The 17,436-nt window shown below is 49.3% G+C and overlaps 2 protein-coding genes across 13 annotated transcripts in view; one reads left to right on the plus strand and one right to left on the minus strand.

The window, feature by feature from the left end:
• SLC39A11 (solute carrier family 39 member 11) overlaps nt 1-17,436 on the plus strand; it is a 445,093-nt gene that overhangs the window by 14,364 nt on the left and 413,293 nt on the right. The window lies entirely within an intron of this gene.
• On the minus strand, nt 9,231-15,159 carry SSTR2 (somatostatin receptor 2). Of its 2 annotated transcripts, XM_005668643.4 has the most exons (2): nt 14,914-15,159; nt 9,231-10,953 (listed from the first exon to the last, which is right to left on the minus strand). In XM_005668643.4, exon 2 carries the CDS (start codon nt 10,860-10,862, stop codon nt 9,753-9,755), a length of 1,110 nt encoding a protein of 369 aa, XP_005668700.1. In that variant the 5' UTR covers nt 10,863-10,953; nt 14,914-15,159; the 3' UTR covers nt 9,231-9,752.

The raw sequence follows: 17,436 nt of genomic DNA on the forward strand, positions 1-17,436 counted from the left end.
GAAGGCTTTTTCTGGATGTCCCGGGTTTCTGCATATCCATAAAGCAGGGAAGGAGAAGGAAAATGCCATTAACCTTCGAAGATGAGGGTGGAAAGGAGACTAAAAGCTCCCATTTCATTCTCTCCCCCCCAAAAGGGGAGCCAAGGACAACGCCAGCACAGCCAAAAGAGCAGAGGAGGAGGTGACATGCACGTGCGAGTCTGTGTGGCATGAAGTTTTCCGTCTCCTTTGTTGGTGATTGAGCTCCTGTTTGTGAAGTCCCGCTGTCGTTTCCGGAGAGTGACAGCTGGAGAGTGACGGATAGAGTCACTGGGAAACAAGGAGCGAGGAGACTTTAGGAAAAGTGCACCGTACATCAGCCTCTATCTTCAGCGGGTTCTAAAAGTCAGCCCCAGGGAATTCGCTTGTGGCAGAGCGGGTTAAGGATTCGCCCTGTCACTACAGTGGCTCGGGTCCCTGCTGCATTGCAGTTCCCATCCCTGGCCTGGGAACTTCCACATGCCATGGACTTGGCCAAAGAACCCCTCCATGCTGCTTCCTCTGCCGTCTGTTTTTTCCCAGGGAGATGGCTCTCGGACTGTTGGAAACATGAATGGGTCTCTTCCTGGGGAAGAAGCTTTCACATCAGTGTGGGTAGTTACTTTTTCTCAAGCTTGTACTGGGTGGGGAGCTCCTGCTTTGGCGCAGCTGTGCGTAGGTCACGGCTGCGGCTCGGGAATTTCCTTATGCCACGGGTACAACCAGGAAAAAAAGGTCAGATAGGGTGAGCTTGGTGACCGCTCCTGTCACTTCCCTGTGTGGCTGGGCTGGTTGGTTTCCTCCTCTAAACAGATGGAAAGCCAGTCTTTTGTAGCTGGTTGCTCTTACTGGGAACTTGTTCTCCAGCTCACCTATGTATTAAACTGCTTCCGTCTGAGGCCATACGTTGATGGAAAGGAGGAAGAGACAGAGAAGCAGGATAAACTCGAGGCCTGGCTCTGGACCATCCACCATCCACATGCTTCTCCACTGATGGTTAAAATCTGTTCCCAGCCTCATTTTATGAAAATGACATGTCCCTCTCTATCATGTAAATGTGAGCAGGTGGCCTTAGCAAAAGGAGAAGACATTTTTAAAATTTCAAATTTAGGAGTTCCCACTGTGGTGCAGTGGGTTAAGAGTCAGACTGCAGCTTGGGTTGCTGCAGAGATGCGGGTTCAGTCCCTGGCCCAGTGCAGTGAGTTATAGGATCCAATGCCACAGCTGTGGCATAGGTCACTGCTGTGGCTCGGATTTAATCCCCAGCCCATATCCTGAGGGTACTGGCCTAAAACTTTCTTTAAGGTTTGTTTTAGTTTTTGTTTTTGTTTTTTCCGTATTTTAAATGTAAATATTAGGGAACACTCTTTGGAAAGATAGATGGGGGAAACAGAGGGAACGAACTCTGAAGGGTGAAGTTTAAAAAAATGTGAAACTCTTTGTTCAAGGGCAGCCTGACCCCTATGCTGACTCCTCGCAGAGTCCCTGGGTCTCGCCTGACCGTGGCACTCTTAAATAAAGCCGGTCTCTGACCACAGGCTTTACTGCTGAAGCGAGCTGCCACTTCCATGCCTCATTTTGGTTCTTCTCCAGCAATTAGGATTGACTTCATTGGTCCTGGAGGCCATGAGGAAGCCCATGAAGTCCCAGACCCTCTAAATACCCATCTGCACATCCGCCCAATAGCCCGGAACCATGTTGCTGATGGCAAACCAGATTTTGTGTCTGCTTGGCTGGCCTGGAAATGGTCTGTTTACGATCAAGGAGGAATGGGTTTCCTTGGCTGCAAAGACAGCCTCCGGAAGAAGCCACATCCGGCTTGGCTGAGGATGGGACAGGTGCCGCCTTCCAACTGACAGGCCCTGGAGCCGGGAACAAGCCAAGGGGGTCACCTGAAGAAGCAGGAGAGAAGGACAGGGGCACAGCTGTGTTCCTTCCTCTCCCAGAGCGAGCCTGCTGTAAATAGTACAGTGCGCATCTGCCCAGGGGAGCTATTGAGAAGACTAGTTTTTTTTCTTTTTTCTTTTTTTCTTTTTAGGGCCTCACTTATGGCATATGGAGGTTCCCAGGCTAGGGGTCGAATCAGAGCTGCAGCTGCCAGCCTACACCACAGCCACAGCGACGCCAGATCCGAGCCTCATCTTCAACCAACGCCGGATCCTTGACCCACTGAGGGAGGCCAGGAATCAAACCTGAATCCTCACGGATACTAGTTGGGTTCTTAACCTGCCGAGGCGCAATGGGAATTCCCGAGAAGACTATTTTAATCTGCAAAAAAGCATTTAAGTGAAAGCCGAAGTGACTCTTCTCCCAGTCCAGGCCTTTGTTCCAGAAGTGTCTAGACTCCATGAGTGTCTGAACTCCAGACAGTGCAGCTGGGACCAAGTTAACTTGAACTTGTCTTGAGAATGAACCTGGAGACCCCTGTTTATGGGAGAAGGCTCTAGCGCCTTGCCCTTCCCCGTCACACACCAGCTTGCACTGAAAGTGCAGGAAATGGGCTGCTGTAGGTTTCCGCAGCCATGGAAGTGGACTGGGACCGTGGACAAAGGGAGGACTTCTTTTATCTTGAAGAGACTCTTGTGGAGATGCGTTCATGGCTGAGGAAGAGAACTGTGATTCCTTTTCTCGGTGGCCGAACATCTCAGCTTCCCGAAGAGTGTTCAGCCTCAGATTTGCATTAAGAAGTCTGACAGCGGGAGTGGGGTGGCGAAAGTCTATTAAAACACTGTCCTTGGGCATTCCCAACTTGGCTTATTGGAAACGAATCTGAGTATTATCCATGAGGATGCAGGTTCGATCCCTGGCCTCGCTCAGTGGGTTAGGGATCTGGTATTGCCATGAGCTGTGGTGTAGGTTGCAGATGGGGCTCAGATCTGGTGTTGCTGTGGCTGTGGTGTAGGCCAGTGGCTACAGCTCCCATTTGACCCCTAGCCTGGGAACCTCCAACACTGGTACAGCCCTAGAAAAGACAAAAAAAGAAAAAAAAAACAAAAAACCCACTGTCCTTGATGTGAATCAATTTGAAAATTATTTTGAGTGATTTTCCTGCAAAGAAGTTGTGTTTTTTTCTTATACAAAAATATTGTTGTGAGCAGAAACTGTACTTTTGGTTGATTGGCTATTTTTTTTTTTTTCCAGTTGGGGTATTGTTGCAAGGACAGCTGCCTGGGGCCAGGCATGCAGGCTATGACCTGGCACAAGGCCTCTGGGTGAAAAATGAGCTCAGGCACAATGTTCCCCCCCAGTCTAGAAAAAAATGACTCAGTATCCTTAGACTTCAAATGAGTGAGTCAAATTCTAGTTCTCTCCCTCTGTTGAAAGTTTTGGAGAATCTCTGCATCAGAGGTCTTGCCAAAAATTAAAGGCGTGTGTTGTGTGTGTGTGTGAGCGTATGTGTTGCATGCACACATCACATGCATGTGCATGCATGTCATATGCACACAGGTGAATGTGTCATTCACACATGTGTGCAGCCCATGTGCGTGCCTGGGCTCCTTTGCATCACCTGTGTGTGTCTGAGCACACTCAGTGCAGTGAGGGTATCAGTTGAGCTGAAGCTGAGAGCCTTGGAGGTTTGTCCATTTCTCTGGAGAAGTGGGATGCAGGTTAATGTTAAGAAAACAGCCAAGCCTTAGTTTTGTTGTTTTTGAATCTGGCTCGAATATGAATTAAAGAGGGAGTTCCCACTGTGGCTCAGCACGTTAAGAACCATTTGGGGTTCTGTTAAAAAACGATACAATAAGAAAAATTATCAACTCTCCCAGGAATGACCATATGCACTGGCCTGGGGATGGGCAGCCTCATAGGAACTGAAACCCAGCCATCTGCCAGGTCAGGAGTGGGGCAGGGGGACACTGTCCGGAGGGCATTGCTGCTCCTTTGTGGTATCTGGCTAGTCTGCAGGTAGAATTGATGGTGGATCTTCCTCTTTTGACCTAGCAGTCTTCCCCCAGGGCACCCCTGTACTGGCTGCTTTGGAATCTAGTCTTGTAAGGACCTGGACCCCTGTGTCTCCTTCTGTGTCCAGGGCTCCAACAGCCTTATTTGGTGGATCAGAGGACGCTTCTCCTTCTTGCTTCAGTGACTGCCACTGCAGAGGGACCTTCTCTATTGCTGAAACAGTTGTGGGCCCCAGTCACTGCGTGATTGCAGTGGGTAAAGCTGTGGGAAACCATTTCAGATTTCCTTTTTTTTTTTTTTTTGGTCTTTCCGGGGCCGCACCTGCAGCATATGGAGGTTCCCAGACTAGGGGTCCCATTGGAGCTGTTGCTGCCGGCCTACACCACAGCCATAGCAACGCGGGATCCGAGCCGCGTCTGTGACCTATACCACAGCTCACGGCAACGCCGGATCCTTAACCTGCTGAGCAAGGCCAGGGATCGAACCTGCAACCTCATGGTTCCTAGTCAGATTCGTTTCCACTGCACCACGATGGGAACTCCCTCAGATTTCTTTTTAAATGGCTTTTCGTCCCAGTCCTCAATTGGCTTTTCTAAAAGGATCGGGCAATTTTATCTCTAACCAGGGCATTCCTTTTCTGTTCTCAGTTCTCGAAGGATCGGGATCACAATTAAGTCCCCCCCTCTCGAGCAGACTCAGATCCTGGTAAAGAGGTCTCCCCCTCCCCCTAGACTGGCCCTTCAATAATATCAGGAAGGTAGAGAAAGAGGAGAAAATAAAGCCTTTCCTTCTCCAAATAAATTCCCTCTCCGCCACCTGAAGTTGAGTGTGTCATCAGCTCTTTCACGCTGAAAATTTTTGTCCTACGGGAACAGTGATCAAGCCACCGCAACAGTTCATTTAATGATGTTATACTCACTTTCCATCTTAGGAGAATTGATAATGTTTTAAATTCAGCTTGGTTAAATCTTGGTTAATATTTAGCTCTATTTTTAAGCATAGTCCAGATACATACAACCTGACGCGTCGAAAGGAGAAAACGAGATGCCCAGACTGTGTTGGGCCACCGCTGAGTTAAAGGAAAGGGTGGGCAGTCATGGGAGTAGGAGGTGTGAAAAGCTGGCCTCGAGCTGCCCCGACGTCTGCTGTCTTGGGTAACACAGCTACAAAAGCTTTTCAGCTCTAAGTAGAATACAGTCCCTGGGGCCTACTGCTAGAAAAAAAAAAAAAATTGGAGGCTCTGCCTATGGGAACATCCCCAGAAATTCACATGTTAGAAGCAAGATGACCACTTAGGTGAAGGTTTCCTTTTCTAGAACATTCAATAGGAAATTTGCTGGTTTTGAATCTGGCAAAAAAAAAAAAAAAATGAGTTAAAGAGAGTTCCTGTTGTGCCTCAGTGGGTTAAGACCCCGACTAGTCTCCATGAGGACTTGCGTCCGATTCCCGGCCTCGCTCAGTGGGTTGAGGATCTGGTGTGGTGGTGAGCTGTGGTGTAAATCACAGATGCAGCTCGGATCTGGCGTGGCCATGGCTGTGGTGTAGGCCGGCAGCTCTAGCTCCAATTCGACCCCTAGCCTGGGAACCTCCACGTGCCGCAGGTGCAGCTGTTTAAAAAAAAAAAAAAGCATTAGACAAACGACTGATTGTAAGTTGTATAAGTTATTATTTATGACTAAACTCAAATGCTTGGTTTGCCTATTGCAATTTCTGTGATGTGTTTCAAAAACACTCACTGGACCTTCCCCATCCCACTATAGAATCTTGTGACGGTTCTCTTGCCACCTTTCTTCAACAAGGCCAAAGTTCATCTCTGTCTTTCATGGTAACTCGACTGTCTTGATTGCGCAGCCGCATCTGGAGCTGGTGACAAACATCTGTCTTGACCAGGCTGTACTCTTTCCTAGCAAGATGCTCCTCTTTAGGGCAGCTGGGGCTGAAGGCTTCAATACTTGTATTCTGTCATGGAGAAGAGGTTGAATTTATGTAAGCAAATCGACTCCAGCTCACTGCCAGCTCTGGAAGTCCCAGCCATCAGCCTACGTTTCCTTCTCTGCATACCATTTATGCTAGATAAATCCGTTTATGCAAAAACAAAAAGAGGTGCAATTATAACATGAGACCGAAGGGAAAGTCGTGACACAAAATGCATGCAATTAGGTATTATATTTAGACCGGATAACAACAAGGTCCTACTGTACAGCACAGGGAACTATATTCAATAACCTGTGATAAACTATAATGAAAAAGAATACGAAAAAGAATGCACATATATGTGTGTGTGTATAACTGAGTCACTTTGCTGTGCAGTAGAAATTAGGACAACATTGTAAATCACCTATACTTCAATAAAATGAAATTTTTTTAAATGCATGCAATAAAATCACACACGATTACTAAAGATCAGCTACAAGGTCAGCTAGGGACTTCCTAGCAGTCACAACTAATGCAGAATCACTCTTCCGCCTCCTTTTTCTTCTTCTTCATAAAAACAAGCAAAAGAAAGAAATACAGTATCCTTCCCTCCTCCTGTGTCCTCTTCCTGTGTCTTCTTAGACTGTTCCAAGCTATGGCATGAACCTCGCCAAAGTTCCAACCCCATGTCCAATATTACTCAACTCTCTGTGTTACTGAAACACAGCTAGCATCATTCGACACAGGTCCCAATGTCCGATCATCTCTCCTGATACCTTTCTCACTAAATCCACTTAGGTTTAAATCAGCTCTTAACTACACGCGGTGATGGAAGGTAATACTTACCTTGCATTAGAATCCAAATGATCAGAGGTCCCCAAATCAATGAGATGCCCTGCTTTTTATTCTCTCCTGGCATCCAGCATGGATGTCTTCAAAATTACATGTTGAGTGGTGGTGAAGATTACATTTTGGAATTTAAATTCTGCTAACGCTTTTTTTTTTTTTGCTTTTTAGGGCCGCACCAGCAGCACATGGAAGTTCCCAGGCCAGGGGTTGACTTGGAGCTGCAGCTGCCAGCCTACGCCACAGCCACAGCAACACCAGATCTGAGCCATGTCTGCGACCTACACCACAGCTCACGGCACTGCTGGATCCTTAACCCGCTGAACAGGGCCAGGGATCAAACCCACATCTTCATGGATACTAGTCGGGCTCGTTTACCACTGAGCCCCATTGGGAACTTCCAAATTGTGCTAACATTTAAACAAAAATGTTTATTCCCTCTTTTGGAGAAGAGAAAACAATTGGAGAACAAATCATCTTAGAAAGAGACATTTCACAAAGTGGAGAATACCCCTTCATAGAGCAGAAACCAGACTGCTTATCTGGACAGAATTGTAGCATCAGTCTTAAAGGCCCCATCAGGTAGCTGTAGAATGGCCATCCTGCTCAGGAGGACCCACTATCTACCTGGGTGTACATTTTGTTTCAAGACTTTAGGTGGCTTCTCCTGGCCTCCTTGCAGGCATTTTCTGTGATGGCAGGGGCACACATGGCTATAGAATTAGTCTATCCTGATGTTATTTTTACCAATTTCTGATGCCTGGGAATCATTTCTCTCAAGTCAGTGTCGGCATTTATGCAAAGACCCAGGAACATGTCATATTATAGTAATGGTCAAGTTGGGTTTAAAGCATTTCTTTGCAAATCTTCACTTGTTTTTATGAAGAAGGAGAAGGAGGAGGAAGAAGGGGAGGAGGAGGAGTCAGTCCGCATGAGGTGTGGCTGCTAGGAAGTCCTAAGCTGACCTTGTAGCTGATCTTTCCTTTAGGAAAACCATGTGGAATTTTACTGCATGCATTTTTGTAGAACCTTTCCCTATAGCCTCATCTTATAATTGTACTTCTTTTTATTTTTGCACAGACCGATTTATCATAAATCTCATTGCACATCTTTTCTTGGCCACAGTTTGAGAATGAGGTGGCATGAATTATACAGACAGAAGAAAGGCAGCACAGCAACCGCAGGTGGAGTTCTTGGTCATTCTGACTGTCAGCCAGTCCTTGCTTAGGGAGCGAGAGGAGGCAAGCTTAATTGCAAATATGGTAAAAACTTAGGGAGTTCCCTGGTGGTTCAGCAGGTTAAGGATCCAGCATTGTCACTGCTGTGGCTCAGGTCGCTGCTGTGGCGCAGGTTTGACCCCTGGCTTGGGAACTTCCACATGCCATAGGCACAGCCAAAAATACCTACTTAAATGAAGATGGTAAAAGGCGCATGTGAGAGCCTTAGAGTGAGGCTTTCAGATAAACCTAGAGGTGATGCCATCCTTCTGACAGCCAGGGGTCTGTTTCTTCATACCCTGAAGATTGTCATCGGTTAATGAAATGGGTATCATCTCTTTTCCTATCATTTGTATACAAGCCCACCTACAGTTTCAGGGACAGAAAAAGATGTCACTGATGGTGTGAAGTGCTGTCTAGAACAGCGTTTGAGGAATAGCTCAGGGAATCTGTGGATCCAAGGTCAGTGATTACTGTGTGTGTCGTGGGTGAGGAAGGTGGCAGGGCCGTACCTATGAGCGACGGGGCTCCCTCCAACACTCACACCTACACACCCCTACATGCCGTATTTATTGGCTGACATTTTAGGAACAATGTCCCCAGGTCTTTGGTGGGCACTGTGATTTTCTTAATGCCCAGCTTTGTATCAAGTTCTTAAAAAGCCCCTTTGAGGAGTTCCTAAGTTCCATTTCCATTTTCTTCCATTAGGAAGCCATGTCTGGCATTATGAAAAAAAAAAAAAAAAAAAAGAAAGAAAGAAAAAAAGAGAAAAAAACCCAATTTTATGGTTTCTTATAAAGGTCTAATTTTGCTTCTTTCTTATTCACTTTCTTGGTAGGGAGAGTAAAATTACCCTACAAGAATTATTGTCCATTTTTTTGCCTTTCATGTTAGTGATCTCCATCCAACCTCACTCGCCTCGGCGGCTCCCTGAGAAAAATTAAAGCAATTAGAGAAGAAAACAAATGCAGTCTTATAACAAAGCAGGCCTTGTCTTGATAAGTACAATGATCGATGACCACAACCCTTTTAAGTCCTTTGGGGGAGATTAAGAATTATTTGATTATATCTAAGAAGAGAAAACACATGAATTTATGTTCTGGGTCCTGAAATATCTCCTCCCTCTCCCTTTTTTGCTTTAATCTAACTTTGTGTGCAATTAATGAAGCCAATATCCAAGGGTGGAGGCAGGTTTTGTGAGGTTGGAAGCTTATACAATTTAAGGAGAACTTTTTAAGAAAGAGAATACAAAAATATCTTACTTTTACAGTTTTTTTTTTTTTTTATGCAAAAACATGTGGCCAGGTGAACATACTGCCCAAGCAAGAGCGATCCCTGAAGCTTAAACTTTATTGGCTTCATGGTTAAGTCCATTTCCACGGGTACCATATTGAAATAAATGTCCACCTACACTATGCACATTTGAACTTGCTACTTGTGTACTTGAACTCAGGAAACATAGGTCATGACTGTACAGGGACCAGATAGAAATATGCAAATATAAATGTGAGACCACAAGATTATCTATTGGGTTTTAAACACACAAACACAGGGGTAGCGTTTTCTCTTTTTGCTGAGCCTCCGTATTTCTAAAGATCACACCCAGGCATGAGCTGAATAGTCTGTCTGCATGGAAATGTTCGCTTTTGGGGGAGGGTAATCAATTTAAGACATTATCATTCACTCAGACAAGCCGACTCAAACATTGTTCTCTGAAATGGACTCATGCTGAGCGATTAAGTCCCTATTCTAGAAGCCAGGTGTGATGGGTGAGAGGAAGGAAGGGGTGGGGGTGGGGAGCACATGGCCATTGGGCAGCACTGGGGCATTTTCTGGATTGAATGTTCAGGCAGTTCAGATACTGGTCTGGAGGTCTCCATTGAGGAGGGTCCTCTGGGTCTCCGTGGTCTCATTCAGCCGCGATTTGTCCTGCTTACTGTCACTCCGTTCCCCATCATCTGTGCCGCTCACCTTGACCAAGCAGAGGACATTCTGGAAGCTCTTCTTGAAGTTGTCGGACAAGAAGGCATAGAGGATAGGGTTGGCACAGCTGTTAGCATAGGTGAGGACCACCACAAAGTCAAACATGCCTTTAAGGGCTGGGGTGGGACTGATGGCCACAGAGACCGAAGAGACATTGAAGATGTAGAAGGGGAGCCAGCAGAAAATGAAGACGGCCACCACAATGGACACCATCCGGGTGACCTTCTTCTCAGACTTTTTCCTCTTGGAGGAACCCACTCGGATTCCGGAGGACTTCACCTTGATGATAATGAACAGGTAGCAAAGACAGATGATGGTGAGGGGCACCAGGAACCCCAGGATGAAGGCGTAGATAATGAACCCCGTGTACCATGCCCCCGACTCGCCTGGCCAGTTGATGGTGCAGCTGCTTCTCCCCCACTGGTTGCTTCGAAGCCCGGCATATATCATGATGGGCAAGATGACCAGCAGAGAGACGCCCCACACGGCCACATTGATCATCTTGGCTGTCCGGGGTCTCCTCCACTTGGCCGACTTGATGGGGTGGACCACAGCCAGGTACCGGTCAATGCTCATGACGGTCAAGCAGAAAATGCTGGTGAACTGATTGATGCCATCCACAGTCATGACCACCCGGCAGATGGCCTTGCCAAAGGGCCAGTGGACCAGAGCCACCTGCATGGCCAGGAAGGGCAGGCCCAGCATGAAGAGCTCATCGGCAATGGCCAGGTTGAGGATGTAGATGTTGGTGATTGTCTTCATCTTGGCGTAGCGGAGGATGACATAAATGACAAGCGTGTTGCCGCACAGGCCAATGATGCAGACCACAAAATATATGAACGTGAGGACTGCATTGCTGGTCAGGTCATAGTATGGCTCCGTCTGGTTTGAACTGTTGGCTGTTGCCACGGAGCCATTGAGGTCGAATGGAGAGGAAAGCCACGGCTGGCTCCCGTTGAGTAGCTCATACGCCATATCCATGGCTGCCTGACAGTCCCAGGCTAGTTCCAACCAGCCAGAGAGCTGACTCTCACCTTAATGGGTCTTGGAGGCAAAGAATCCACTGTGACATCTGCAAGGAAAAAAGGAAGATTGCTTCAACAGTCAGAGGCTACCTAAGCCCTCGCCAGCCTTCCACGTTTCTGGTTTGCCCTCTCAGACACTCTACAATCGAAAAAGTGTGTTATCGTCCATAGGAGCCCGAGATCTCCCAGCCCATTCTCCTCAGCGTGCAGACTTTTTCAGTTGTTTTCCCAGTAGTGGGGAAAGGTTTAAGTCATCACAGTTTATCGTGTCATCTTTAGTGACGCACATGTAGGAGACAGCTGTGACTGTACTGCAATGCCGTTCCTAACAAGTTGACTGGTCCAAACTGTACAGAGGCTGAACCTGGGGGAGTCTGGCCTCAGCAGTGTCTCACACTGGCGTTCCTGGCCTTTTCCCCTTGAGGAGATTTATGCTGACTTGCTGATTGCTTTGGAGTCTTTCCATTCTGAAAATCCCATAGTGGAAAAATCCCAGACTTCAGAGATGAAAAAACCTAGGGTTCTACCATGCAGCCCGTGTACCTTGTGCCTGGCACTTAACCGCTCACTCTGACTCTCATTCGTTAACATGGGGGTGTCATGAAAGGTAAGTGATGAAAACATCTAGCGTTGCGCTGGGCTCATAATCCGAACTTTAAAAAATGTTATCTTTTCCCCTCTTTTCAACTACCATCGTATTTATTTCTAATTTATTGAAATCTGCCTACATAATGAGCCAGTTTATCATGTCTGAAGCTTGCAGAAGTTTCTGGGCCAGGGCCCGAACCTGAGCCACAGCAGCGACAACACCAAGTCCTTAACTGCTAGGCCACCAGGAAACTCCCAGTTTATAGTCTTAAATATTAGAAGTAAAAATCTGCCTTGTTTTTATTGTTAAAATGGATGCTTGTTTTTGTTTTTTTTCTATTTTTGTTTCTCCAATACCCAGTACCTGACCTCCTCATGTCTTGGACTGTCCTTTCCCAAGTCCCTCAGTAGAATGGCTCATCTTCTCACATCCCAGACAATTTGCCTGCAGTTTCCTGATTAAGGATAATCAGGGGTGAGGGAGGCAGGCTTATTCACAGATGTGAATTCCAAGCACCGCTGCAATTCCTTCGCAAGCACCATTTCCCTTGATCTTCCCAACCGTCCTATGAGGGGAGGACAATTATCCCCATGCTACAGATGAGGAAACTGAGGCTTAGGGAGTTTAAGGAACCTTGTACATAACTAACTGGTGGGGCTGGGATTGATTTGAACACGGTCCACCCAAGTCTTCTGCACTTGTCACAGCATCACAGCTGCTGCTGAGTGGTTTGGAAAACTAGTGGCTGATAATTGGGCTTTGGTTTGAAGCAGGTGGCTCCAGTTTTCCCTCCATGCTGAGAAAATGATTGTAGCGCTATTGGCTTGGCCTAAGACGGAAAACAATAGCAATAGCTCATTATGTACTTAAATAATTTATCTATAGTCATTCCAAGAAATCTCAGTGGGGGGGGCGCTTCTTTGTTCTGGATACCAGGGATAGAGGAATGAACAAGACATGGAGGTGACAACCTAGGAGGGAGAGAGGCAGGAAGCCACTGCACAGACTGTGTGAATTGCCTGGAGGTATGAACAAAGGAAGAAAGCTCCAGGGGGATTCAGAGGAGGCTTCACAAGAGATGCGTTTGAACTGGGTCTTGAATGCATGGAGCAAGGAGGGCAGGGAAGAGGTCATTCTGGGGAGAGGGAAGATGGAAAAGGGGTGATGTGATCAGCACACGGTGGTAATAGTTCACTTGGCAGACGCATTTCCCCCGAGCAGGAGCAGGTCACTTTTCCTGGTGCCCGAGTGAAGACTGGAGATTGCTCCTTTATGCTTGGAGAGGCTCAGCCAGCAACAAGTGCTTCAGGATCCTCGCCCACCTTTGCCTCTGATTCATTCTGCACCGCAAGGTGCATCGCTTATCCTTTCTGTGCCAATTTTCCCACCATACGACTGTCTGTAAAGCAGGGTCTGGGCTTCGGGGCTGATCTGTCAGTAAAGTACTTGGGGGACCCAGGAGTCAATGTCTGCATTGGGTAAAAAGCATGGACTGACAGCTGTTAAATGTAGAGGAAGCCATTTTTGGTGTCTCTGAATTAACTTGGGTTGTTTCCAACATCATTTCTGTCTCGTTAGTTACTTTAATTCTTCCACCCAGAATCCCATTTAAGCTGCCTGCGTTGGAGTGTACATTAATCACTAGCATCTCCAGGGTCCCATCTATGTGACATGCAAGATCACATTCCAGTGTCTGGGAACAACTGAAGACCCCTGGGCTGGAGAAGCTCTGTCTAGCGCTTTGGGGATAGAAATGATGGCACAGACGGGGGAGGGAGGGTTCAACACTGACCTGAAGCCCTTTCTGCCTTTTTGGCCAGAGTCTCGCTCAGTGGGAAGGAATTACATAGGGTCTTTTTTTTTTTTTTTTTTCTTCCTGAAATAGACGAGAAGCAGCTTTCTCTATTTTTGAGAGAAATAGCAATAGACAGAGCTCAGAGCTTGGTGAAGGTGGGGAGCCAGTCCAGAGTGAGAAGTCTCCTCCAAAGAAGAAACGAGAGTTCGAATCACAGTGAATCTTATTTCATCAACAATGAACTCAGCTGCCTAAGGTCTCTGAGTGAATTAGGCTTCATTTGTGTGAACGTGGAGTCCAATGCCAGGCATCACTACTTGCTAAATTGTGGTTAAGTTAAATGCACCAGGAAGTTTGGTTTTCTGCTTTATTTTTCCAACCTAAGAACTGCTAGATACTGGAAATGCCTTGTCGTTGGTTTCCTCTGATAACCGAGTCCAGCTCTGTTGGAGAGGAGGCTAAGAATGGTCCAGAGCATCCTTCCCCTTCCTGAGGGGCTGTGGTTTCCTGCCCAAGAACCGAATGTTGGGATGGGGACTGCGCACCCTGGGTGATCCTAAATCTCATTCAGCTTCAATATTTCTGTTCCCCCAGCATCTTTTCCCATTCAGACACCCACCCCCTCTTCTCTTGGCCTCCGAAACCTAAGTGGGTCTCTAGTAGCTGCAGCGTAAGCCCCACCGGGGGGAGTCAACAGCTAGGTTCGGGCCAGCGCGGCGCTAGAGCTCCTAGGAAAAGCCGAGGCTGCGCTGGCGGAAGGGCATCGGGGAGAGGTGAGACTCCAGACGGCCCAGTTGGCTCCCCAGGCTGGCACAGAAGATCCTCCTCTTCGCCATCTAACTGGCTAGCCATCAGACCCAAGGGTTTCCTAAGGATTCCATGCTATGTCCAGGAGGAGGAGGGAGAGATGGAGCGGGGCTCAGGGCGGAGCGGGGCTGGGGCGTCAGGGATTGCTGTGAGCCGGCGACAGCCGCTTAAGGATTTGGCCGGCGGGACCCTCGGAGACTCGGTCTCTCCAAACCCAGGCAAACTGTCCTCTCCGCCTAGGCGCTGGGGGAGCAGACCCTGCACCGCCCTTGGGGTCAGTCTCCCAGGCCGGACCAGGAAGAAGAAGCGAGAAACCTCGCTTTTCTCTGCCCCGCCGCCTGCCCCTCACAGGCTCGGATCCCGAGATGCGCCCGCGGGAGCTCCGGCCGTGTCTCCCACGCCGGCCTCGCTCTTCGCGCATCGGGGCTCTTTCGCAGGCGCCTGGGAGAGAAGTTGTCCCCGTTGCAGCTCTTACCTGGACACGCAGCTGAGGGACCAGGACTGGACAAGGGCGCATGCCACGCTCACCAGCATGCAGCGGTGCGGACACGTCCGTTCCAGCACACACGACTCACTGCGCCCCACTCATAGCGGGACACTGCTGTCGTTCATTCTCACCAATATCGCCCCCCACCCCAAATAAGCACAAGGGTGGAGAACCACGTACCGGGGACCTACACTCCGGCGCATCGCGGCGCGCACCACCCTGCGGCGCACATGCACTCAGGTGCCCAAGTGCTCTCTCTCTCTCACACACACACACACGCACACACACACACGCACACACACACACACACGCACTCCCACACATCTCACCTTTGCTTTTCCGCTGCAATCCACCACCTCGGCTCCCGGCACCCAACGGCTGTCCCCAGCCCGGCGCCCAGACGCTCAGCCGCTTGGCCAGCACCCGGCGCTTGGTGTCCAGAACCGCTCAGCTACGTTCGCCTGTCGCGCCGCGCAGAGCCCGCCGGGCCCGCGGATCCCGGGCGCCGAGCCGCGGACCGAGGCTCCGGGTGTGGGTGACGGAGCGCGCGCGCGGGTGGCTGCGCCGCCTGGACTGGCTGTGCCGAGCGCGGGCCCCTCGGCTCATTTCCCCGCGGCCCCCCCCCCATTACGTCACTGCAGCTCGCTCCGCCTGCCGGGTCCTGTGGGCGGACTGGGGTGAGCTGGGAGGTGGGGGAGCATCCTGTGGGTGGCTTCGGGAGGAGGTCGCAGTCACCCGGGGTAGAGGGAGATGCGCATGCAGAAGTGAAGGGTCAAGTGACTTCGGCCTCCCCAAGACCCGTGGCAGGGACACCCGCTGTCTTCCCTCTGCTTTCCTAGAGTTGGTTGTTTCACCCAGCCTATTCCAGGCAGCTGGAGTGGTGGCCCGGTGACCCAGACTCACTCCAGGACCTCTGCTTTCTCTGCATTCAGACAAGTTTGCAAAGCACTGTCAGTCTAACCGAGGGACATCCCCAGGCGCAGAGCCAGGGGAGGGACCTGGGAGAAAACGGCTGTAGGGGAAAGTACTTCTCCAAGCAGTGGCCAGCGCCCCTGGCACAGGGTGTGAACCCGCACTCGGGCTCCATAGCTGGCGTGGGGGAGCAGTCAGCCGCTCAGCAGGGGGGCCCTCAGGCCAACCCTCCCAGTTCACAGCTTGGAGGCACAGTGGCCATACAGCCAGTCCTCTTCCTTAGCCTTGACTGGGGGCACCTGCTGCTCCCACCAGGCACAGCCCCTCCTGCTGTGAGGGAGCAAGGGGAAACAAACGTGCAAGAAGTGGGAGTTGTGTCACATCAAGGTACAGCTATTTATTTTTGACTGTGATGATTCAGCTTCTGTTCCAGTGGTTTAATAAGTCATAATCAGTCTTGCAGCCTCTCCTTCCTCACCCTCCTCCAAGTACACACACACACACACACACACTCGCACACAAACACACACACTCACACATTCACCATCCCGAGTATAGTTTTAGGGGATGGGAGACAGAAAGCAAACGCCAACTACAGCGCTCTCTGTGGGCTGAGCTGACTCTGACTGTCCACGCTTATCCCTGCTATTATCTGATCTGCAATTCACCAGTGCAAGTTACAGTCCAGAGGCTGTTTAGCGGGTATTGTGAGCCCTAGAGATGGTTCAGCAACCTGGGAAGGGAAACCACCAAGTAAGGCAGGAATCAACTGCTAGTTTCTATCTGGGCCAAACTGGATCTTGGGGTACCCACTGCAAGAGTGGAAATCAGGGGTTACCATCCGATGTGACTCTTTCTGAGATGTGGGCCATGATGGGGCTCGAGTCATCATCCTGGTGTGATTGCCTCATGTCTCAGCCAATCTGGGACCCCGATTCTCTCTTGTGTGCGGGGCAGAGGGGCTAGGCGGGTAGCTGGACAGAAGAAGGGTGCCTGTGCTCAGCATCAGCTGGAAGAGGGAGGGGTCAGAGTACCAGGGATGCAGAGTGGAACTGAGCTCAAGAGAACTCTGCACCTTCACACGCTGGGGGTGGGATGGGGTTGGGGTGGGGCACAGCTGCTGCAACAGCGTCTGTTGCCATTTCTAGTTTAAACCAATGACACCACTGGTTTCGGGGAAACAAAGAGCCAGGAAATGCTCATTCCATCCTCAAATTCCTGTCCTGGGGACCATGCTGTCTTTTCAAAAGTCTTATACTCTTGGTGCCAAACTCCTGTGTCATTAAAAAACAAACAAACAAACAAAAAAAACTGTTTTCCAATCTATATAAGAATTGAAACAGTGGCTCTCAACGCCCCCCTCCCCTGGCCCCCTGCTCAGATAACCCTGATGGACAATGCTTTTTTTTTTTCCTTTTAGTTTTGTATGAGTATGGCCAGCAGAACCAGACTGCCCGTAAAGGATCAGCTGAAAAACCATTTCTTCTTCAAGGCAGCTGGCTGGGGTGATTCGTAGACGCCTGCCTGTAAATTTCAAACACTTGGAGTCTCCCAAGTGAAACTCAAAAAAGCTGCCCCTGTACGTGGAGAGCAAGGAGGGATGAAGGAAGAGGCAGCCACTCCAGATTGGTAGATGGCAGGCTTGAGAAGCAGGAAAGTCAGGGACGAGGCTTAACTTGGGGGCTGCAAGATGCACAGATTTCTATGCCCGCCTGCCTGAATCTTACACATTTGCATAGAGGCCTTGATGGGATTCAGTCCAGATGGTCTAAGTCTATGTTGCTCTCGAGGCTGCATCTTTGAAATAGCTCCTGGTGAGGGATGTACATTCCAAGGATGGGGAGGGCACCGAGCCTCTAACTGCCCGAGTCCAGCCCTCAGATCAGTCGGCAGTCACATCTTCTCCGTGATGCTCCAGCAGTGCTCTTAGCTCGGATGAT

This window comes from Sus scrofa, chromosome 12 (genome assembly GCF_054392235.1).
Source record: "Sus scrofa isolate SSC_HxYL_T2T_F1_AM1 chromosome 12, Sscrofa_HxYL_maternal_Yorkshire_Landrace_v2.0, whole genome shotgun sequence".
In the NCBI taxonomy this organism is placed as follows: domain Eukaryota; kingdom Metazoa; phylum Chordata; class Mammalia; order Artiodactyla; family Suidae; genus Sus; species Sus scrofa.

What these genes read in the sequence shown, in the direction of transcription:
- SSTR2 (XM_005668643.4), bottom strand. Translation starts at nt 10,862, where the DNA reads ATGGATATGGCGTATGAGCTACTCAACGGGAGCCAGCCGTGGCTTTCC.